The 24,573-nt window shown below is 42.0% G+C and overlaps 1 protein-coding gene and 1 long non-coding RNA gene across 4 annotated transcripts in view; one reads left to right on the top strand and one right to left on the bottom strand.

Annotated features, from left to right (window-relative positions):
- Adcy8 (adenylate cyclase 8) overlaps positions 1-24,573 on the top strand; it is a 223,262-nt gene that overhangs the window by 100,272 nt on the left and 98,417 nt on the right. For all 3 annotated transcript variants that reach the window (NM_001331075.1, NM_001291903.1, NM_009623.2), the window contains exons 4-5: positions 6,607-6,718; positions 15,270-15,397. In NM_001331075.1, the coding sequence (NP_001318004.1) occupies positions 6,607-6,718; positions 15,270-15,397 (240 nt within the window). The remainder of the gene's footprint in view (positions 1-6,606; positions 6,719-15,269; positions 15,398-24,573) is intronic.
- On the bottom strand, positions 8,493-23,097 carry Gm30752. The gene is made up of 2 exons (XR_384146.3): positions 22,924-23,097; positions 8,493-9,606 (listed from the first exon to the last, which is right to left on the bottom strand). It is a non-coding gene; the product is annotated as a predicted gene, 30752 (long non-coding RNA).

Here is a 24,573-nt window from a genome sequence, read left to right as displayed (position 1 = left end):
GACTGGAGAAGAATGCTAGAAAATTTTATTACTTTGTTGATTGATTTCTTTCAAGGATTTTTTTTTAAAGTTAACCTGCTGTATTTTAAATCCAAATGCCTTTTAGAATATGATAGAAAAATTCATCTGAAAATCCCACCTGGAGGCATCAGTTATATCCCTCACACAATGTGTGAAATCAACACAAAGAAAAATGCAGCTTTTTTTCCATAATAAACATTTTTGTAAGCAACCCTACACGCACACATTCATACATTAACCCACCGTGTTATCTGTTCACTCTTCCAAATACTCATCCATTCTACCCATCCACCTGTCCGTATAACCATCCGTCCATCTATCAGCCCACCTGGCTATTGGTACCCATTTTGTGCTCAGCATAATAATAGTATGTGTGGCAGATACTAAAATCCAGAGAGTTGCCTCCATTGTAATGAAGACCTTAATTTAGTTCTTAATTTTGACTTGTTCTAATAGGCAGCCTTGAATAATTCATTTATTTCAATTTCAGTGTCTGCCTGTGAAATGAATGATTTAGCAGCTATCCTGCAGAGTTTTCTGTAGATTGCATGACTGAAGATACATATAGAAAACATAGGTTTAAAAATCCAGTTGCTGCAACCCTATAGGTGGAACAACATTATGAACTAACCAGTACCCCGGAGCTCTTGACTCTAGCTGCATACGTATCAAAAGATGGCCTAGTCGGCCATCACTGGAAAGAGAGGCCCATTGGACACGCAAACTTTATATGCCCCAGTACAGGGGAACGCCAGGGCCAAAAAGGGGGAGTGGGTGGGTAGGGGAGTGGGGGGGAGGGTATGGGGGACTTTTGGGATAGCATTGGAAATGTAATTGAGGAAAATACCTAATTAAAAATGGAAAAGAAAAAAAATCCAGTTGCATATCTGCATATTGTAGATTGTTTCAGACACACTTTCTACTTGCAAAGAATCAGTCCTGGGTGAATTAAAAAGACACTTGGAGGCTACACTGCACCTCACAGAATATCTGAGGAACGATAGGAAAGCAGACTGGCGGGATGGGATGGAATAAAGAAACTCCACAAAGGTGGAAAATAGCTCAAAACCTCATGAATATACTAAGCCATGTCGGAGGCACCGCAATGGTTTATGCTTAGACCACTTCTTCTGGGGAAAAAATCTCAGTCATGACATACAGGGTACCACAATTCCTCAGCAGATGTGGGACATTGCTGCCTTTCTTCATTCCATTTTCTGTTCTTCTGGCTTATTTTTTCTTTGCATCCCAAGTTAAGGCCTGAGGTAAATGTATATGATTGGCTAAGCCTAGTCATTCTCTAGAAAAGCTAGATCTGACATTTTCAGCTTGCACCATTGAATTGCATTTCCCTACTACCAAATCACATAAGGCAACATTGGATACAAATCTTTGTATTGATGAGCTCTGCCTTAGTCAGGGTTTCTATTCCTGCACAAACATCATGACCAAGAAGCAAGTTGGGGAGGAAAGGGTTTATTCGGCTTACACTTTCATACTGCTGTTCACCACCAAAGAAGTCAGGACTGGAACTCAAGCAGGTCAGAAAGCAGGAGCCGATGCAGAGGCCATGGAGGGATGTTCTTTACTGGCTTGCCTCACCTGGCTTGCTCAGCCTGCTTTCTTATAGAACCAAGACTACCAGCCCTGAGATGGTTCCATCCACAAGGGGCCTTTCCCCCTTGATCACTAATTGAGAAAATGCCTTACAGTTGGATCTCATGGAGGCATTTCCTCAACTGAAGCTCCTTTCTCTGTGATAACTCCAGCTGTGTCAAGTTGACACAAAACTAGCCAGTACAATTGACCCCTTCTCAACTTGACACACAAAAACATCATTAGTAAGCCTCAACCCTTACAATCTTATTCATCCCCATTCTAAATAACTTTAAAAGTCCCACAGTCTTTACATATTCTTAAATTTTCAATCTCTTTAAAATATCCATGTCTTTTAAAATCCAAAAGTCTTTTTACAATTAAAAGTCTCTTAACTGTGGGCTCCACTAAAACAGTTTCTTCCTTCAAGAGGGAAAATATCAGGGCACAGTCACAATCAAAAGCAAAAATCAATCTCCAACCGTCCAATGTCTGGGATCCAACTCACGATCTTCTGGGCTCCTCCAAGGGCTTGGGTCACTTCTCCAAGCCAGGCCCTTTGTAGCACACACGTCGTCCTCTAGGCTCCAGATGCCTGTACTCCACTGCTGCTGCTGCTCTTGGTGGTCATCTCATGGTACTGGCATCTCCAAAACACTGGGGTGTTCCACTCCAACTAGGCTTCACCAATAGGCTCTCTTCAGGGTGCCAAGCCTCAAATCCTTTGCATGACCCCTTCAGTTCTGGGCCATCAACTACGGCTGAGGCTTCACCTTCTCCAATGGCCTTCCCTGGCCTCTCACAGTGCTAAGCCTCAGCTTCTCTTCGTGACCCCTTCATGCCTTCAAAACCAGTACCACCTGGGTGACCCTTACATATTACCAAGTCCCGCTGCAGCAGGAGTACAACCTTGGCTATCGCTGGAACACAGCCTATTTGTGCTTTCAGAAAACACTTCCCAGAAGATGTCACCTCAATGATGCTGGTCTCTTCTTAATCACCGCTAATTTCTTAGCTCCAGCTAACTAGCATCAATAGTCCCAGTAATGCCAAGTTTTTGCTTTAGTAGTTCTGGTATCTTGTTAATCATGGCTGATTCTTCAGCCCCAGCTAACCAGAACCATAGAATCTTCACAATCAAAACAGCAATGTCCCTGAAAAGAGTCTTTAATTTTCCCTCTGAAATTTCACAAACCAGACCTCCATCTTCTGCACTGTTCTCAACATTTTCTCCAAGCTCCTATACAATATCTGACAGAGCTCTCAACAACGAATAGATCTTCAAGCGCAAAGTCCCAAAGTCCTTCCACAGTCCTCCCCAAAACATGGTCAAGTTGTCACAGGAATACCCCACTCTGCTGGTACCAATTTGCCTTAGTCAGGATTTCTATTCCTGCACAAACATCATGACCAAGAAGCAAGTTGGGGAGGAAAGGGTTTATTCGGCTTACACTTTCATACTGCTGTTCATCACCAAGGAAGTCAGGACTGGAACTCAAGCAGGTCAGAAAGCAGGATCCGATGCAGAGGCCATGGAGGGATGTTCTTTACTGGCTTGCCTCACCTGGCTTGCTCAGCCTGCTTTCTTATAGAACCAAGACTACCAGCCCTGAGATGGTCCCATGCACAAGGGGCCTTTCCCCCTTGATCACTAATTGAGAAAATGCCTTACAGTTGGATCTCATGGAGGCATTTCCTCAACTAAAGCTCCTTTCTCTGTGATAACTCCAGCTGTTTCAAGTTGACACAAAACTAGCCAGTACAAGCTCCCAAAATGAAACACACACACACACACACACACACACACACACACACACACACTGTCCCTTTCTTCTCAGATTTGGTGGCAAGTAGTAGCACCACTTAGGAGTACCGATGTGTACTAAAGCACACACATTTTGGTGCACTGTCTGGCAGAGAGCAGGACTCTGACAGGCCTTTAGCAGTGATAGCAGCCACCATGATTTAGATTCTGAAGTTTACCAAGAAGAAATTGGCAAAAAGCAATCTCAGTGAGAGGTATACCCATACAAAAATTTGGTTCTGAAAAAAAAAAAAGGAGCCCATCAATAATCAATACTGCCTCTAGATCACAGTATCTATTGCCCAACAGTGTGGAGTTTTATTATCAAGTATGCAAAGGATTATAACTGACCGTGTATTTTAGGAGACAAAACGAGATCCAGGAAGTAGAGGATGGGGTATGGTGTAGAGAAGCTTGTCTGGAACAGATGGTTCCTTCTGGCCCTACCTGAGACAGGGGTCAGCCAAATTTTAAAAGCAGAGACGTGAAGTCTGGGCAAAGGGTCTGCTCTAGCTAAGGGTGAGCGTTAGGATGTACGTGTGTGATAACTGGCTTCCCACTCTAGTTCCCTGCTGGCAAAGTAGCTTGATGATCAAAGCAGGCCCAGACGGAGTAGAACTTAGATGGATATTAGAAAATAATAAGCAAATAATTAAATGTTTTATGGATAAGTGTGTGTTATGGATCATGTGTGCACGTGCGTGTGTGTGTGTGTGTGTGTGTGTGTGTATACATATATGCATACAGAGACCTCTCACAAAGGTTGCTTTTCACAAAGATCTGCTTGGCAAAGTCTAGCATGCAAATAAGAGTTGCTGCTATTGCTGTAAATGGCCTGAGTCAAAGTTGTGCTCTCTGCAGGACAGTGTACTGAAATGTGTGCCCTCAGTCCCAGGCACAGAATGTTCATAGGTGTTGTTAGGAGTATATTATATATTATATATCATATATCATATATTATATAATAAAATACATAACATATCAAAGGGCCTATCACTGTGAAGAAAAAGAGAAATGAAAACTACCTTTAAAAAGGAAAAGGATACAATAAGCCTGCACATGTAGGGCATTCTACTCTGGCTACTGAGTGCATTAAATGCACTTGGTCTCTGCTCTATGCTAATCATTTTTGCTCCACTCTGTGGTCCATAAGAGCTCTACCACACCAATTTATTCAACACATCTTCTAATGGCATCTCTTTTCCAGGAGTTCACACTACACTCAATGAGCACATGGCCTCCTGCTCTGTGTTCTCCATGCCCCTGGGTAATAGAGGCAGTTTCTAAGAAAGAATTTTGTGAGCATCATATTCCCTAGGACTTGCTTCTCTCCAGGAGACAGGAGTGAGTGAGGTGCCTGCAGCTCCTGGTACTAGGAGGATGAAGTGCACTGGTGGCACAGGGGCCTCTCCCACCTGCCTGTTGGGAGGCCACTGGATGCTAAAATAAGAGCAGAAAGAAGGAAAGCAGAGGAGGTTCTTTCTTAGCCAGTGTCTGAGAACAAAGTCAGACCGGCTGCTCCACCTCCTCCCCAACCCCCAAAACCACCCCCAGTGGCATTAGGAGCATTTTCGAAATTATTTCTAATCCTGCCGCCCTCTTCATAGCAACCTTCCTCATTTGTTCCCCCTTCTCTACTGTTGCTTTAATTGTCAGTGTTTCTTTGATGACTGCTACCTAAAATTTATCTCCTGAACATGTCCAAGTCTCATTATGTGTTGTGTGCCTATTGCCTCCTACTGGTGGTAAAGGGTGCAGTATACCTATTGGGAGATTCTGAGTTTATGTCCAGAGTAAAGAAACCTTTCAACCTGGAGTCCAGCACCTGGGTGGAACAGAATGACAAATGGTAGGCTGCTTCTGTCAATCGCCAATCCCTATTGCACCCAATGACTGATGCAGGGGCCTCTACGTCATCAGTGTGCATGGTCACTCACCTAAAGCCCTTGCTGGAGCAGATATGTGACTGTGGTTCCACAAGGGCTCTAAGGTTCTCCATTTAAAACAATGCACATTCTGGGAAAGGAGGACTTCATTTTGAGTAGTTGTGCTGATATAGTTGAGAAAACATGAAATAGAGCCAACTATGCTCTGAGCAGGGAGGACCCAGATATAACTTTTATCTTTGTTTTATCCACTGAGTCATGTGTCAGTGTGCTGTTGTTAAGTGTCATGGAGTGGGGGTGGGAGGGAATCACAGAATTGGTAAGACACTGGAGATGGGTCTGACAGTTTACATCAAATGGAAAGGCCCCATAAATGTTCACTAGTAGCATATGAGTGAGGTCACAGAGAGCATGTAGGATTTTTAATAGAAAGGACCAATCACTCCCAGGGAAGAGCACAGAGTGTGCAAAGCTATGAAACATAAAACCTTCCTGGACATTTCCCAAAGAGTGAAGCACTAGCAATAATCAAATATGTTTAGCATCCATCCTTGTGTTCGAAGGTCCTGAAACAGCAAGCCAAGACCAGTCAGGAACTGACTTCTAATGATAGTACCAGCTCTATAACATGACACCAGCACGGAGACAGCAGTACTGGTCCCGCTAGGTAGCAAGAACGATTGACCAAGAGAGTGGTCATGCAGTGCCTGGCCTATAGAAAGCTGTGGATGACCCTACCCATTGCTTATTCAAAGCCATATGCATAGAGTAAGACTTCACATCACTAAAACCCTTACAAATATGAGTGTTTAGCTAATCATTCTACCAAGGTCTCTCAGTGGTGCCATCTTAGCTCGTCATTTTTGGGGAAACCTAGTTATAGTTGTCTGGCAGGGAGGGTAGAACACACTCAGAGAACGCTCCGGGGAATGAAGAGGTTCTGTGTTCTTTTCCTACCTGGGACTGTGCTGTTCTGTTTTAGTGACATCTGCATGACAGTGCTTTGTGAAACACAGAGATAAATCACCAAGTATCATCACGAATGGGTCTCCTACTAAAGGCCTCTTGAGGGTGCTTTACAACCCAGGACCAGGAGACCACAGGTTTCAGCTGTCCTCTTATCCTTGCTGATTTCTAAGTTGACCCTTTTTTAAAAAATACTGAGGTGTGTTCCTCATAACATTCATGGCAGACAGCTACAGATATGGTTTATTTATTTGAATGGACTTGGTGTGTCTCCCAGAATGGATGAAAATATTAACCCACCTTTTCCCACCCTCTCCTTCCCTTGTTGTTTAGTATTCTTTTTGCAGATGTCAAAGGATTTACCAACCTCTCTACGACCTTGTCTGCTCAGGAGCTGGTCAGGATGCTCAACGAACTCTTTGCCAGATTCGACCGGCTGGCCCATGTGAGTTGCATTTAATTCCATCCTAGTCCTTGGAGAAGTGAGGGCTCGCATGTGGAATTAGAGAGAAAAGGATTCAGCCTTCATTGCCAACGTGATGACCCTTCTGCATCCTGACCCCATTGCATGGACCCCTGACCCTCTCACACCCTGGAGGCCAATATTGCTTATTTACCAATCTCAGGTAGTGGGGCTGAGGGTGCTTTCTCAGAATGATTTTTCCCATGAAAGACAGCTGGTTGAGTGATAATCAACCCAATCTTTTCTGTCTGCTTTCCATTCTCCCTTCACTAGGCCAGGTGCCATCCAGCTGCAGGCTCGGAGCTGGTACGCAGAGCTGGCTGCCTGCAGGTTCCTAGCCAGCCCCAGCCATCTGCAGTGAATTAGCCTTTGTGCAAGAACCAGTGATGTGCTGGGCAAACCATTGTTTTGATTGACCTACCTTGAGAGCTGTGTTTTAGCCAGTAAGACAAGACCTTTATTTTTTCCAGCTCCCTTAATCGCAGCTAAGTTAGAAAATAGAGGCAGCAAGGTGGGCATCTACTATCAAAACACAGACTTGTAGTCCTAGATCTATGCAAGTGACAGAGAAAAATACTGTAACCCTGCACTTAGAGTGGCTTAGAGTTCAAATAAGAGTAACGCACGTCCCAGCTTTGTGAAATATCTAGAGCACTACTGACTTCTTGAGCCATGGTGGGAATTAAATCACACTGTGTCAAGAACAAATTCACTAGTAGAATTCCAAATTCAAGGCTGCCACATTCCGAGGGAGGTCTTGTCATAGCTGCATCTGAGTAGCCATTAGGTACTGTAGTGCCATGGCATGTTGCGAGCATGAGAATGATGAATGCCTATTTCTTTGCTTCAAGATAAGTCTAGCTGGGAATACAAGGGTTATTAGTGAGTGCACAGAGTCTTGTCAACCCTGGGATGCTCTGAAGCCACAGAGGCAGAGTGTGACCTTTCTATCAGAGACGATTTCCTAGAGATAGCGACTCTGAAGCTAATTCTTAGAGTAAAATAAACAAACGTGATTGATTCAATGCTGTTGACACAGTGGGAAAAATGCCACAGCCACAATGAAGTCCAAATATACTGTGCCATGGGAAAGATGGTAGATATAAGAAGTGGAGACTTGGGGGCCTATAAGCCATTCTATAAAAGACAGACAAGAAGCAGATAGGAGATACAAGGAACACTAGGCTGGAGTGGATAAGTTGCTATCAGAGAAGCCTTCACAGTAGGGTAAAGCAGGGAGTAGCATGGTGCTTTGTATCTTGTTCATGGTGGCTTTGATGACTGCACACTTTTGCCAAAAGGGAAAGTCATGTACATGATGGAGAGGCCAATTAGCAAAGTGAAAAAAAACTGTGGTAAGGGAAAGTGCAGGGCAGGAGGTAGGAGAAGGGGGAAAAGAGGAACCTAAACTCTTAGTAGATGTTACTGGACAACTAGTAGATAGGAAACTTAAGTCCCCTCCTAGGGAGAGGGCACAAATTACCTGGTACCTGCATTTAGGAGGAAATACACATATGGTATTTCCTTTCATCAGTGAACCAGTGATGGTTTGTGTAAGTTACAAATTCTTATTCTCTTTTCAGTTATGGTTTATAGCATTTTTTTTCCTCAAAGACAAAAGGAAGACCAGGGAAATTCTCCAGTAAGAATTGAAAGATGTGTCCAAAGTCATTTTTTTTATGTTAGAGAAATCATCCCCCTCCCCCACATACAGAGACAGAGAGGCAGACAGAAAGAGACAGACAGGCAAAAAGGGTACAGAGTTTAACTTAATCTAATTTATTCAACCATTTATTATTTCCTATAGTTAGACACAATTTCAAAGCTAGGGAGAGAGAAAAACCAAGGTCTTCCCCCAGGAATCTCCTAGTCTGGCAAAAGGAAAAAAGGTGAATCTATAACATTGTAGCAGCGTGCTTCAGACAATGATAAACACAGGCATCATCATGGTAGGCAAAGGAAAGGAATAACAAGATTAGGAATGGCCTAGTAACCGGCCAGGATCCTGAGATGAGGGCTCCAGATTAGGCAAGGGCTTTTAGGATGAGACATACTAAAATGCAAGTGTGAAAGAAGCCTGCTTGCTTGGGAGAGTCTGAGAAGCATGAGGCTGCAGGATCATAGCAGGTGTGGGAGGGGCCAATCAGAAGTAAGATTCAAGAATAAAGGAGGAACAGGGATTAGAGGAAACAGTGCAGCATTTAAGGAAGTGTGAGCGTTGTTTCATAGCCTTGGCTTCGAACCCTGGTGATTGTAGTGGGGGAGAGGAGTCAAAGAGGGGATATATAGCTGGCCAGTTACCCAAGGGTGTAGGACGTCAGAGACTACTGTTTAAGACGCACATCATCTGATTAACTGATTCTTTTAAAAACTGGGGCAGGGAAGATGGCTCAGTTGATAAAGTGCTCAGCGTACAGACATGAGGACCTGAGTTCATCCACAGAACTCACTTTAAAAGGCCAGGAACAACAGTGTGCACTTATAACCCAAGCACCGAGGAAACAGGCGGGGGCTCTTTGGAATATTTAACATTCATAAACCAATAGCGCTGAGTGCTTTTCCTGGTGGGAGAATTTTTTTTTCTCAGATTATATGATGGTGTTCTCACAACTAACTTGCAAGGCAGACCTGGTTATTCCCATCTTATTCACAGAAAAAAAAAAACTATCCAGAACTATTCACAGGTGAGGATTTGTGACTCAAACCCAGACCAGTTGAGGCTCCTTACTAGTAATCTTAGGCCTATTAGGGAAAAGAGGACCGGACACTAAAGGATCTCTGTTCATGCAGGATGCCTTGAAGCATAAGGTGCAGGTATAGGTTTGGTTTGGATGTTCTTCGGTAGATCATCTCTCTTGAGTCTCCATTTCCTGTCAAAATCAAAAAGGATAAATTAAATAATACATTTGGTGTCTCGGCTGAGGTCTATTAAAAATAAACATTCACGTTCATGGTCCCTAACTCCCAGTCATCCATATTTCCCCTTCCTGCACCTCAGCTTCAAGGGCTGAAACACCTTGCCTGGAGAGTTCCATAGATTCTGCCAGGGAAAAAGATTCCACATTCTTTGAAATGAGGAAACGTCCTGTTGACTCTATCCTCCACCTCAGGCAAGTCCCTAGCTCAGCTGAGATCTGGGCTCTGCTGTTATACAAAAGGGAATTGTGCTTCCATTTATTTTGTCTTCTGGAGTTTGATAAGGCTCTAGTTGCCTAAGGTTGGTATTTTCCTGCGGATTTAAACCACAGAGATATCAGAGAGAACCCACCTCCCAGACATTTTACAGTGGCCCTTGTTTCACGGCATTGAAAGTGAAATGCAAAGATTCTGTTCAAGTTGCCCATGAAACTCAGTTCGATTTAGTGTGTGTGTGCTACAAAGTCCTTGGGGTTCAGGCTGCTCAGCTTAGACTGTTTGGACCGTTGACAAAACTTGGCAACCCTAGTATCTAATCTTTTAAAGCAACAAGCCCCCTACCTAGATTTTCAACAGAAGGAAAATGAATATGAATATGCATGTACTACTGTGAAGAAAGGATGCTATAGTGTAATACCAAGAGTATCATTAAAATGTTAAAACATTTTTTAAACTTCTGTCAAAAAGGGGAGCAACATCAATTTTTTTAACAATAAGGAACAACACCATGGAAAGCTGATCAATCAATTTCTAATGAGATGTCATCTCTATGACTTGACATAGAAAGATATTGTGTCATGACATTATATGGGGGGAAACCAAGTTTGATGCCTCCAAACATAGTGTAATAACTGTATGGCTAAAGATTGTGAAGCCCAGAGCATATGTAGACCTATACACTTGCCCTTTAAGGAAAGCTTAGAGAGGAGACTGAGCTCCCGAGGCACTGGCTATGTGATGGAAAGTGGGTGTCCAAGGGCACTTTAAACTTTTCTGTAGTTTAAATTGTACTAGAACAGTATGTTCACATATCACTTCTCTGATTCTAATGAAATAAATATTTTAGTAAAACTGAAACATCAAATATATAATGAAAGAGTTTCTACTTCTATAATTTCATCTCCTTCCAAAATGTATAGCCATCCTCAAGGTGTACTCCTCGATTCCATCTACTATCCACATATGCAATTTAATCAACTCTTTGCAAGATCTTTATGATATTAAACACATCAAGATGGGAAGGAAAAGATTGTAAGACTGACTTTAGATGGAAGATGGTCTTTTTCCTACTTTACTCTTTAAATATCTTTTCCAAAGCAGTCTTCCTTCTCTAGCATGAATTTTCAAAGCAGTTTCTGATAGAATTTACTTGGAACACTCTATTAAGTCATCTGACAGCTCATCAAACATGATAAGAAAAATGTGTCTGAAAACTGACAGAACTTGGCAGATAAGGAGCCAATCTTTGCATATATATTTTCCCCTGTATACACATATGTATCAAATAGATAGCATATGCTATATATTTTGTATATGAAATATGTTTTATGTAATATATGCATATATATACACAAATAGATGGTAAGTAATAAATACATAGATTATAGAGAGATAGATGATAGATAGATAGATAGATAGATAGATAGATAGATAGATAGATAGATAGATAGAGAAATGATACATTCCCATTTTCTTAGGGCCTATAGATTTTCAAGAAAGTTGTCAGCTTTACCTTTTTGTTTACAAGAATAATGAACCTTGGATGTGAACATTGTTCAGTGTCTTCCTAAAGGGTAGTTGATCCTTTTATATGATCTCTTTATCAGAATACATTTTTGTTAGGAGAGCTGCCATTTTGTGCTGTCATGTATTTCCTGAAGGTTAAGAGAGGGCATTTATTGATCTCCAGATTTATACATGTATGATCTTGAGAGCCCCACCTACTAACATATTAGCGGTGTGGGCTTTGCCTACAGAAGCCTGTAGACTGCCTGTATGACTCACAGTTCAGAAGGTAGATGAAAAGATGGTGGCATAAGATGAACAGGAAGACTGTAAAGTACCTTTGGCTGGTGCTGCATGCTTTATGCAAGGTGGCTCATCCTTTCCTTTTTTTTCCATTTTTATTAGGTATTTAGCTCATTTACATTTCCAATGCTATACCAGAAGTCCCCCATACCCACCCTCCCCACTCCCCTACCCACCCACTCCCCGTTTTTGGCCCTGGTGTTCCCCTGTACTGGGGCATATAAAGTTCCCCCAATGGAGGAGCTAGAGAAAGCACCCAAGGAACTGAAGGGAACTGCAACCCTATAGGTGGAACAACAATATGAACTAAGCAGTACCCCAGAGCTCTTGTCTCTAGCTGCATATGTATCAAAAGATGGCCTAGTCGGCCATCACTGCAAAGAGAGGCCCATTGGACTTGCAAACTTTATATGCCTTACTTAGATTTTTCCAAAACATTCTCACTTCGGTATCCATGGGAATATCACAGACTTGGAGTCATTGAGTAGTACAGCTGTAGTGCTGAAGGCTGTGCCAGCTCATCTGTGGCCTAGAAGATTCTCTGTATATTTCACCCTGTTGCTTTTCTCTCTGTAAAGCAGAGGTGACAGCTATTCGTCCTGTATGTGTGAGGCCCAACGTAAAAGATAAGAAGCAGCATGGTGGACACAGAGAAGGCATCAACTGTCATTGACACTGCTAAGGGATGGCCATGTGTCCTCTTACATCAACACAAAGTATTTTCTTTTGACCTTGTCATATATAGAGAACTAAAACTCACTTATCAGTGTTTCCAGGATGTTATACGAAGCAATGAAGCTAGCAATCCTGACAGTCATACAGATAAGACAGAGTCTTAGACCAAAGTATTTCCTGTCCAATCTCTTTCTTTTCATCCCTCACCATAGCCAGGAAGAAGGCAACCTCTACACCTGAACCTTTTAGCACTAGATTCTCACCAACCCAAGTCACACACGCTATTCCCTCTGTCAAGTGATTGTTCATGCCTAGAACCTAGTCCTTGCCTTCCTACAAATCAAAGGGCTTAAAACACTGGCAGTCTCCTTTATGGGCAAAAATCAAGATATCTATATAAATCTTCTAACTCTCTCTCTCTCTCTCTCTCTCTCTCTCTCTCTCTCTCTGTGTGTGTGTGTGTGTGTGTGTGTGTGTGTGTGTGTGTGTGATTTAAATCTATATGTTAAATTAGAGGACTAAAGTGATAAATCTCTTCCTCTCCTTATCTCCTGGTTAAATTTATGTCCTGTAAGTTGATGTGGAGAGAGGGAGAGAGACAGAAAGAGACAGAGACAGACAGAGAGAGATGAGATACACACAGTAGAAGTTTGTTCTGTTGTGAAGAATGATGAAACCATGACATTTGGAAGAAAAAAATGAATGGGACCGGAGATCATTATGTTAGATAAAACAAACCAGACTCATAAAACAAATACTGTGTCTTCTTTCTCAAGTACAAAGCCTAGGCTTTCAAACAGAGAAATTTTAGCTCAAGAGCATGAGAGGAGAAAAAGTGTGATAGCCAAGATAAGAGCAGCATCGTGTGACACCCCGCATGCTGAATTCATTTAGGTGTTTCCTTTAAGAGTAAAGAAAACTTCCTAGTTTTGAAGTCTTGAAATATCTTTGCTCTTTCAGAGAATAGTGCTAGTAGAGTGTCGTCTCCTCTTCCTCCTCTGCCCCCTCTTCCTCCTCCTCTTCCTCCTCCTCCTCCTCCTCCCCCTCCCCCCTCTTCCTCCTCATTCCTCTGGCTTTTTAAGGTATGGACTAATTTGTCCCATGCTATTCTCAAATTCAGTATGCAGTCAAAGCTGACCTTGAACTCCTGATTTTCCTTCCTCTACCTCCTGAGTTCTAGGATTACAGGTGTTGGACACCATACCTAGATGATAACATTTCCATTGGTGTCTGAGGCATTTGCTAATGGATTTTTCTTTTTCTAGTTCTTGGATACATTTTTGAAAGTTTTGCTTTATGACAAGGCCTCAACCTGATAGAATTTTCATTATTGTTTTTGGTGGTTGCTGACAGATTATTTTTATAGTTCCTTGATGGATTTTGCAAAAAGAACAAAAATGTGCTCTACTACAATATCCTAAGCCTTTTGATGTTTTTAATAATGGTCCTTAGTTCTCTCTTTCCGATTACACTTAATCAATAGCTCTTTTATTAAAAAGTAAAAAACCTAATATGTTGGTTGGATAGCCAATAGACTGGAACCCCAAGCTCCTAAAATCATCCAGAAGTCAGGTATGCACAACACTGAAACCTACAGGGTACCTCTGTGCCTTCTTGGGTAATTGGGAAGGTTCAGAAAATCAGACCCAGTCAGAGAAGCGTCAGATTCAAGTTCTGCTTGACTGTTTTTTTAGCTTGTAGTCAATCGTTACCAAACTGCTTACGTTAGGAAGTCAGCACAGTGCTTTTTATCTTGGTATTTCAAGGGTGTCAGCTGAGCTTCCAGCTCAATGAGACCCTTTCTATTTACAACTTCTTTCTCAAGCCTGAGACCATTTTTTCCAAAGATAGACCCCTACCAAGGAAATCATAGCTCTCTATGGCTCAGCCCTAGAAAAGCCTGTCAGGATACCCAGCCCGAACCATTCATCTAAAGAAACCTTGTCACGCAGTTACTTAGATTGTAACACAATATCAGAGGTGGCTGATTAATTTACTGTGGAAATATCCATTTTGCCTCAGTTTTGAGTATCAAACAATGATTGTTTGGCCCTACTGCTTTGACCTGTGATGAGATCGCAAACCATTAACTTCATGGAGGCTGGGGGCAGAAAGACCACATGGTAGAATGGTCCCACATCAGCAGTACATCCACCCAGGGACTAGAAAACCATTGACTACATCTTTTGGGTGCTAACTGTCAGAAACAGGACCGAAATGTTTCTGAAATAGTGGCAGGGTGGGTGGAGTGGAGATGGAGCCCACAGAGATTTCAGATCCCAGAGACCAGCATCAGGGTGTAAATCTAACTTTTATTATTCAGTACAAAACTTATATACAGTCCTGTAGCCAATAAGGTTGGAGTTACATAATCAAGAGCCAAAGGAGGCATTACACTGGCTGACCTGCTGAATCTAATTTGCTTGTCTTGACTTTGTAGGGGATGGGGTAGATTGCTCAGTGGGGATGTCTGTGAAGACAGAGGAAGCACAGCACTCTGGACTTGGGTCCTTTGTTCTGTCTCACCATTTTGCTGGTAGCCTCTTTAGATCTTGGGCTGTGTAAAGCCCAATCAGGAGTCCTTGAACGGGCGCAGGAGACTAAGACGCCTGGCTCTGAGTCCCGCTTCTTCCTCCACTAGGATCACTCTTCCATCCCCCACATATGCCTTAACTCTTCAAGTTTCCACCATCTCACCAAGCACCAAGCTGTGGCCCAAGAATTTATTATCTATGGTATTATTTGCGGGACATTTCAGATCAAAACTATAGAAACTGTAAAAGCAGGTTCTAAAGTTGGGGGTTTCTGGCTGAAGTACAGAACACTTGACTCCATTTGCTTCTTTCCTTGGGCATTCTGATGATCTGGTCCTCTTGATGACACGGTCCTTTCCCTACCACTTTGTTCCTTTCAGGAGCATCACTGTCTTCGCATTAAAATCCTGGGGGACTGCTACTACTGTGTGTCTGGACTGCCTGAGCCCCGCCGGGACCACGCTCATTGCTGTGTTGAAATGGGCCTCAGCATGATCAAAACTATCAGGTAAGTTGTAATTGCCTCCATGGTCCTTGTAGCCTCGCTGTATGTGGGAGAAGATACATGGCCCATTTATCCTTTGCTGAAAATATTGGAATGTGGTTAATGTTTTGCATATCTGCTGATTCTCCCAAAAGAGCTGGTCTCCTTGTCTTATGATTACACTTCACTTTTGGTCAGTTATACAGAAACTCTGAATCACAAATGAGGACATCACAGTGAGGACCAAAAAAAAGAAAAAAAAGAAAAAAATGAGCAAATTCTCTTTGGAGAGTAGAGCGGGAAAGGTGGACGCGGTACATACAATTTCAGTGCAGTGCAATAAGCTCTGAGTAAAAGCTAGGATTTGGGGTCTTTAAAGAAAGACCCGCTGATTTAACTGCTGTAGTGGAGAAGGTGCCCAGGGTGAAGGTATGTATCTAAGATGTCGTTTGAAATATATTCTGCATAGACATCAGTAGGGTGATGGAGGTAGAGTGTAGAACTCTGAAAAGAAGATAGGCGTGTATGCAAAACAAAGTGAGCTGCAAGTAGCGAGGTGTGGAGTACAAAGAGCAGTGTTGGTCTATCCATGGGTAAAAGCCAGAGCCCACAGGACCTTGATATCACTGAACCTTAATGTCAGTTAGTATTGGCTTTTTGTGTGTGATGTAACTACTTTCAGCTTTTGTCAACACACTTGCCAGTGTTCTAATCAAAAGGAGGAGTATGATGGCTGGAAGAGTCTAGAGTTAAACTATATGACCTTGGGATTAAAGTTCATCCCTGCCGGGCAGTGGTGACACACAACTTTAATCCCAGCATTTGGGAGGCAGAGGCAGGCAGATTTCTGAGTTCGGGGCCAGCCTAGTCTACAAAGTGAGTTCCAGGACAACCATGGCTACACAGAGAAACCCTGTCTCTGAAAAAAAAAAAAAAAGCTTTAATAAGCTCCTGGTGACATGGGCACTATTTCCAAGACTAAGTTAAATGCAAAGATGGCCAACCTTCGTGCTTCTAAATCTCTTCAATAACTTTCCATCACCAGAGACCATATGTCAATCACAGCAGTAACTTATCTTCAGTGAGGGTCATGCCATTTACCACATGGTAAGAAAATTGTTTGAAGGTCTGAGAGATGACTCAGTGGCTATGAGTGTAAACTATTCTTGTATAGGACCCAAGTTCAGTTCTCATAGCATTCACATTGGGCTTCTCACAATCACCTATAGCTCCAGCTCCAGAGGATCATACAACATCTGTCTTCTGCCCTTTACAGATACTTGCACTTATGTGCACACACAACCACATACATACACATGCACATGCAAACACACAAAAAAACACACACATGGTCACAGACACACATACACACATAGACATGAACACAGGGAGATACACACACATGGATATATATATATATATATATATATATATATATATATACATGGAGAAGGTCATATATATACATATATATATATGTGTGTGTGTATATATATATATATATATATATATATATATATATATATATATATGACCTTCTCCCCCAGTCTTTGAATATCGAGTCAAAAAATTTAAAAATTTAACAGTTCTCATGGTTAATCTTTTTAATTTTTTAATGTTCCCATAATCCTAAGAAGAAGGACCAAGGGGTCATGAGGTAAAATAGGAGTGGATAGTGTTTGCTGTGATTCTTGTGACAGAAATTGGAGTCTTCACGGGCAAAGAGATTGTCAATGCCAACTCCGGCATTGTTCTCCATCTTCTGTAGGATGAAAGTTCCCTCTATTTAAGACTGGAAAGCTGAGCTATAGGCTCAAACCTGAAGTTTCCTTTAGGTCTGAGTTAACTGTTCATTTGGACACTTGAGGCTCTTGGCCTTTAAACAAGGATCAATTTTGATGTTTGAATGGGTTAAAAGGCAATGAGACAGATACCCAGGTAACCAGAGATCTCCACAATCAAGAAGGTACCTATCCTGTCAGCCAGTCAGTAACTCTGTAAGCAAATGTTTATTAAACTTTTCCATGAGTGAGACTTGTGCAAAACCCTGGAAACATTTGTGAATGCATTTTCTCTAAGCCTTCACTCTGCATGACCATAGAGAGTCTACTTGGGTTTATATATAAAGCAAAGAAGCCAGAGTAGACATCCCTGAAGTGTCTATCAGTACTGAGTGTCTGTGAGTTATACCTATGCAAACCTCACACTCAAATAATAAAACATAATGCCAACACTCCATAAGGACAAAGTTGTGCTGTAAACACAGCATTGTAAAGGAATGGAGCATGCCCAGTTCACTCTTGTGTCTCTTACTGCAGAGAACCTTATCCCTGGCCCTTTTAATGGCTAATTTAATGCCTTTGCAGAGCTTTGGATTTGGACAATGTGAAGTGAAACTAAGATAAGTTGAAATGATGTGAGGGCTTTCTTCCATTCCTTTATTAAGTACCACTTTTACTTCCTTAGGATAAGACACACTGGCTGCATATTTCTTAACTACATGACTCAGAGCCTATTAATACCCAAAGAACTCCTTGATTATAATGTAGGAGACTTGAGGTCCAGCATTAATTCTTCAGTTAACAAGAAATCATGGCATGGAGGAATGAGCAGAAGTGCTGAATTTAGGCAAGCTGTGGTTGCAATTGACTCAGGCTTCTAGAATCTCCACTCCTTCTGCCAAGTATTTTCACTCTGGGAGATGGATGCTGAAAATACTTACACTTCTGTGTGTGTAAAAGAGAATCCAAGTTACTAGCTTTATCAAGAGGTGATTACTGTTTGCCAACTTATCACTTGCACATGATGCATTTGTTTTATTCTACCTCAAAGCACTTATTCCAACAGAAAGATGTGGGGTGGGTATGTGTGTGTGTGTCCATATATTTGTATGTATATGAACTTCACATAAGTGTGATTGGTGCACACACAGACATACACACACAAATTGACTATTGAACCATAAAAACAAAAGAACTTCTGTGATTTTTAACAACATAAGTAAGTCTGGAAGACATTATATTCAGTGAAATAAGTCAAGGATCAAAAGACAAATGCTATATGGTTTCATAAATGTGATATCTGAGAAAGCTGATCTCCCAGAAGCAGAGATGAGAACAGCAGTAGGAAAGTTATTGTTCAAGGGTGGAAATTCTCAGTTTTAAGAATATCCCTAAAAGACCTTGTATACTACTGTGACTGCAATCAATTATATATTGTATCTTGAAAAATGCTCATAAAAGTGAAACCTACATAAAGGTAAAACATGCCAATTAGCTAGTTTTCACCATTCCATGGTGTATTCATAATTCAAAGCAATGTTGCTATACAGTAAGTACATACAATTGTGTCTGTTAATGAAAACAAGAAATAAGATATAATAAAAATATGTGGTACATTTACACAATGGAATACTACTCAGCTATTAAAAAAATTTAATTTATGAAATTCCTAGGCAAATGGATGAACCTGGAGGGCATCATCCTGAGTGAGGTAACCCAATCACAAAGGAACTCGCACAATATGTACTCACTGATAAGTGGATATTAGCCCAGAAACTTAGGATACCGAAGATATAAGATACAATTTGCTAAACGCATGAAATTCAAGAAGAACGAAGACCAAAGTGTGAACACGTTGCCCCTTCTTAGAAATGGGAACAAAACACCCATGGAAGGAGTTACAGAGACAAAATTTGGAGCTGTGACGAAAGGATGGACTATCTAGTGATTGCCATATGCAGGGATCCATCCCATAATCAGCTTCCAAATGCTGACACCATTGCATACACTAGCAAGATTTTGCTGAAAGGACCCAGATATAGCTGTCTCTTGTGAGACTATGCCGGGGCCTAGCAAACACAGAAGTGGTTGCTCACAGTCAGCTATTGGATGGGTCACACGGCCCCCAATGGAGGAGCTAGAGAAAGTACCCAAGGAGCTAAAGGGAACTGCAACCCTATATGTGGAACAACAATATGAACTAACCAGTACCCCCAGAGCTCGTATCTCTTGCTGCATATGTAGCAGAAGATAGCCTATTCAGCCATCACTGGAAAGAGAGGCCCTTTGGACTTGCAAACTTTATATGCCCCAGTACAGGGGAACCCCAGGGCCAAAAAGGGGGAGTGGGTGGGTAGGGGATGGGGGGGGTGGGTATGGCGGACTTTTGGGATAGCATTGAAAATGTAAACAAGGAAAATACCTAATTAAAAAAAAGATATAATAAAAAATATAATGAAATTAAATAAGATAATTTAAACACTCACAGGCAAGGGCCAAGAAAATCAAAGTAATTGAGGGAGAACTGGCTGATTATCTCAGTGGCTAAAGGTGTTATCTGGCAAGCCTGATAATCTGGGCTCAATTCTTGGAATTCACATAAAAATGAATGAGAGATACAACTCTGTAAAGCTATAATCTGACCTCCACACAGGTGCAATGACACCAATGTGCCCACACTCACACATACCTTACAAACACACACACACCACCACCACCAACAACAACAACAACAACAACAACAACAACAACAACAACAACAACAACAGTAATAAAATATTCAGAGCTGGAGAGTTCCATAGTTTCAGTTCCCCTAACTCTTATTAACAACCACTGAAGACAGAACAGTGGTTTTGTACCCTTGATCCAAACACATCAGTATTCACTTGTTCCATCTACCCAAGCTCAGATAGCAGTGGCTGCCACCCCATCACCAAAGGTGTCTCCAGAAGGTAGTAAGGAACGTGTAACATGTGTCTAGAAGTGGCTGCTTGAGTCCTAGGCATCCCTAGACTACATCCCTGATGCAGGAGTGTTAGGAAGAAATACCATTCAGAAGCAATCCTTTCTCTGGAACATTCTCCCATAGATGATTTTCCCATTTTAGTGCATATATCACCCCTTTAATTCAACTTGACCCTGACCAAGCAGTGCATAGCCCATTTTTGTCCCTAAACCCACAGTTTAAAAATAAATTGATCCTGCATTTTTATTGGCGGTAATACTCAGGTTTTGTTTCTGGTTTTGGTTTTTTTATTTTTGTTTTTGTTTTTTTAACTTAGACATGTAATCAAAATGTGTTACTATAAATTTCTTCTGATAAAAAAATCAGTAAAACGATTTCATCTGCTTTTGCAGTGGTAGCTACATAATAGCCCTTTTAACAAACAAACAAAAAATCAAATTTTTCCTCTTGGAGACAGAGACATGAAGAATAAGTCATCATAACAATAAGAATGGTAAAAGATTTTGTGGAGTCCCTATGCCCCCTTCCCCTGGGTTCCTTAATCCTTCCCCCAGCACTTCCAAAAGACTTCACAGGCTCTGCCTCATGTTTGGCTGTGGGTATCTGCATCTATTTCATTCAGCTGCTGCGTGGAGCTAGGTTACTCTCTGCAAGCATATCATTGATATGTCAGGGACTGGTTCTTGCCCATAGGATGGATCTCAAGTTGGACTAATCATTGGTTGGCCATTCCCTTGGTCTTTTCACCATCTTTGTCCCTGTACTTCTTGTAGGCAGGACAAGTTTTGGGTTGAAGGTTTTGTGGATGGGTTGGTTTCCTAATTCCTCCACTGAAAGTCCTTCCTGGCTATAGGAGATAGCCACATCGGACTCCATAACCCCCCAGCACTAGGAGTCTCAGCTAGAGATACCCTCATAGACTCCCTGGAGTCTGCCCAATCCCATGTCTCTGGTACAAGAAGACCAACAAAGCCAACTAACCTGAACCCTTGGGGGCTCCCAGGGACTAAACCACCAGCCAAAGAGCTGGGCATAGACACCTCATGCCTATGTAGTATATGTGCAGCTTGGCCTTCATGTGGGTCCCCCAAACAACTGGAGGGGGCTTACCTGCCTCTGTTGCCTGCCTATGGATCCTATTTCCCTAACTAGGCTGAGTTGTCTGACGTCAATGGGAGAGGATGTGACTAGTACTGTAGTGGCTCAAGGTACCAGGCTGGGTTGGTTTCCAGGGGGAACCTCTCCCTTCTCAGAATTGAAAAGGAGGGGGGACAGGGTTGTGTGAGGGGGAAATAAGGAGCTGTGTCAGGATATATAGTTAATTAATAAATAAGTAAATTAAAGTTGTAAATGTGTATGAATGTGTATGTACATGTGTGTGCATGTCTTTGTATATAGAGAGACATGCACACATGTGATATGTTCATGTACATGTAATAGTATATTTGTGCAATTTGATTATATATGTATAATCAAATTGCACAAATGCATATGAAGACAATATGAAGTCCCAGGCACTGTGGAAAAATGAGAGCCCAAAACAGATATCAAAAGATCACTGTGAGTCGGAATACCTTTCTCTGCAGTTGACTCTGGCTGAAGGAAACAGTTTAGAGATACTTTTCTACCAATTTAGGAGAAAGAACAAAGCATACGGAAATTGCTTTTAAATGAATATTAAAGAGTGGTAATACAGGGAGTTGGCACCTCAGGTGTCAACTCAGGCACAATACTTAAGTATCTATCACGATATTATATTTATGTTTTAGTTGGCATCATTCTGAGAAATTGGATGTGATTGTGGTGAATAGTCCTTAACTAGGTGGGATTTAGAAGGCACAGGCTGCATGAAATGGATAGCTCTGCAGTGGCAACGGCAGACCCTATCGTTTCCCATCTCACCTCTCACTAGAAGTGTGACCATGGACAGATGGCTTAACTTAGAGGCCCATGTCCTGTCAAAATAGAGATCACTGGAGTCCAACTGGAGTGTGCCTTAAAAAACCCAAATAGGTAAATAGATAACATGCACATTCTCCTAACAGAAATAGTTTTACCATTTAATTTATTTTAAAGTATATACGTGGGTGTTGTGCACCTTTGAATTCAGGTACACAGGATGTCTAGAAGAGATAGTCTTGTGCCCAGTAGCTAGAGTTACAAGCAATCATAACATGGTTGCTGGGAACTGTTTTTGACTCTTCTATAAGAGTAGCATGCACTGTTAACCACTGAGCCACATACCCAGCATCATAGAAATACTTCTAATAGACTCTCACAGATGGGCCTGAGTTCTGGTAGTATAAAACTTACCTTGACATGCTATCAAAATCTATTCCTCTATCGTGTCTTCTATCCAGTGCTTTTTAAATAATCATAGTTACTTGAGTATATCAGTCACTTGGGAAGCACTGAGGGAAAGATTTTGTGTGTATTAATTCCTTATGTCATCATAAAAAAAAAAAAAAACAACTCAAGGAGTTAAGTGGGATTGGCAGGCAAAATACTGAAGCATTCTGCATGCCTACCTTATGCACTGGGCAGAGTAGTCAGAGCCAATTGTCGGAATCTGAGTCAGCCACAGACAGCTAGTGCTGCTGAATGGCCTCATGCCAACTAGTGGAAGCCCTGAAAATAAGTTCCACTTGACCAGTGGGGAAAATAATACACACAGAGGTCAGGGAATGGCTAAGAGTCACATGACTCATCAATGGCAGCACAATGCTATGGAGCCGTTCATTGCCATAACCAATGCGCTGACAGCCTCTCAGCCCTACATGCATTCAATTGATCCAGATACTCACAATCAACACCTGAAATCACATCAACACCTGAAATACCAATGAACAGCTCAGGAGACCTCATACCTCTTCCTAGAAAGAAAGAAAAAAAGGAACAGCAGAACTAATGTTAACAGAAAAACCCAGTAAATGTCCAAGAATTACATGAGAATAAGCCCTAATCAAAATAACATTGTAGCAAACACATTTTAGAAATAAGCTGTGAGGTAGTTAATTAGGGACCAGGGGCAGAATATAACTTTATTTATAATGAAGAATTCAGTACCATCTCACTCACGTCTTTTCATAAAAGTAAATTAATTAAAATGGGTTTCAATAATAGTTTCTATTACATAGATTGAAAAGTGGCCCCAGGTGGCTCCTTCTGACAAACCCTGGGTCTATTCTGGGGAGCCTTATTAGCTGAGGAGATGCCAGAGTTGACACTGGACTCCTCTTGCTGCAATACTTTTATTAACAACCTATAAAGGGTGTCCTTGATGAATCCTAATGAAATTTGCAGAGCAGAGTCTTTTCAGTGCAATTGCTAAAAAGCTGCAGGAATGACTCCAGAATGCCAAGTAGGAACAGCCTTTTTCCAGAAGTTATGTAGAGCAAAGGTCCTAATCTTGTGGTAGGGTTGCTTTGCCAAGCAAGATGGTAGGACAAGGACTATAAAACAGGAATCATCATGTTTCTCGTCACTTAAGCAAGAGTTCCAAAGCCTGCCTCTCCATACCCTTTCCTTTCTCTTTCTCTCTCCTTCCTTCCTCCTCTTTCTGCTCCCACACCTTCTCCATCCTCTGACGTGCTCTTTCTGTTCTCTACATCCCTATTTCTCTGCCTCTTGTCTCTGTATCTCTGTCTCTCTCTCCCCCTCCCTCCCTCCCTCTCTCCCTCTCTCCCTCTCTCCCTCTCTCCCTCCCTCCCTCTTCCTCTCTCCCTCCCTCCCTCCCTCCCTCTTCCTCTCTCCCTCCCTCCCTCTTCCTCCCTCTCTCCCTATCTCCCTCTCCCTCCCTCTCTCCCTCCCTCCCTCCCTCCCTCTCTCTCTCCCTCCCTCTCTCCCTCTCTCCCTCTCCCTCTTCCCTCTCCCTCTCTCTCTCTGTCACACACATAAGAGTGAGTTTTTCTCTGTGTGTGTATCTTTCTCCATCCTTCTAAAGTCCCTTCCTCTTCCTCTTTGAAAACATCACTAAATATAGCTACATTGTTGCCTTTCTCCTTGTTTTGATGAAATACCTGACAGAATGCTGGTGAGGGGAAGAAGGGTTTATTTGGTAGTCCATCCCACCTGGAAGAGCCCAGTTCTGGGATCATGGGCTGCTCAATCCATCTGGGCAGATCCGGAAGCAGAGAGAGATGAATTCTGGTACTTATCTAGCTTGTATCATGTTATTCAGCTTGGGGTCCCAGCACATGGGATGATGCCAATCACATTCAGGACATAGTCAGTTAATCTTCACTGAAAATGCCCAAGAGTGAGTCTCACTAATACCCTGGGCTAGGGGTTACTTAATTTAATCAAATTAACTATTGACATTATCCATCTAATTAGCGATCATAAACCTGCACTCTTTTAAATGCAGTCATTCAAGTGGTGTTCAGCACCTATCTAGTATTTATTGTCAACAATGCTAACGTTGAGGGGCTGTTCACCTGAAGGGCCTTCACACC

This window comes from Mus musculus, chromosome 15 (assembly GCF_000001635.26).
Source record: "Mus musculus strain C57BL/6J chromosome 15, GRCm38.p6 C57BL/6J".
NCBI classification, from domain to species: domain Eukaryota; kingdom Metazoa; phylum Chordata; class Mammalia; order Rodentia; family Muridae; genus Mus; species Mus musculus.
The sequence above is the reverse complement of the archived record's forward strand: the minus strand, read 5'-3'. Positions and strand labels throughout refer to the sequence as shown.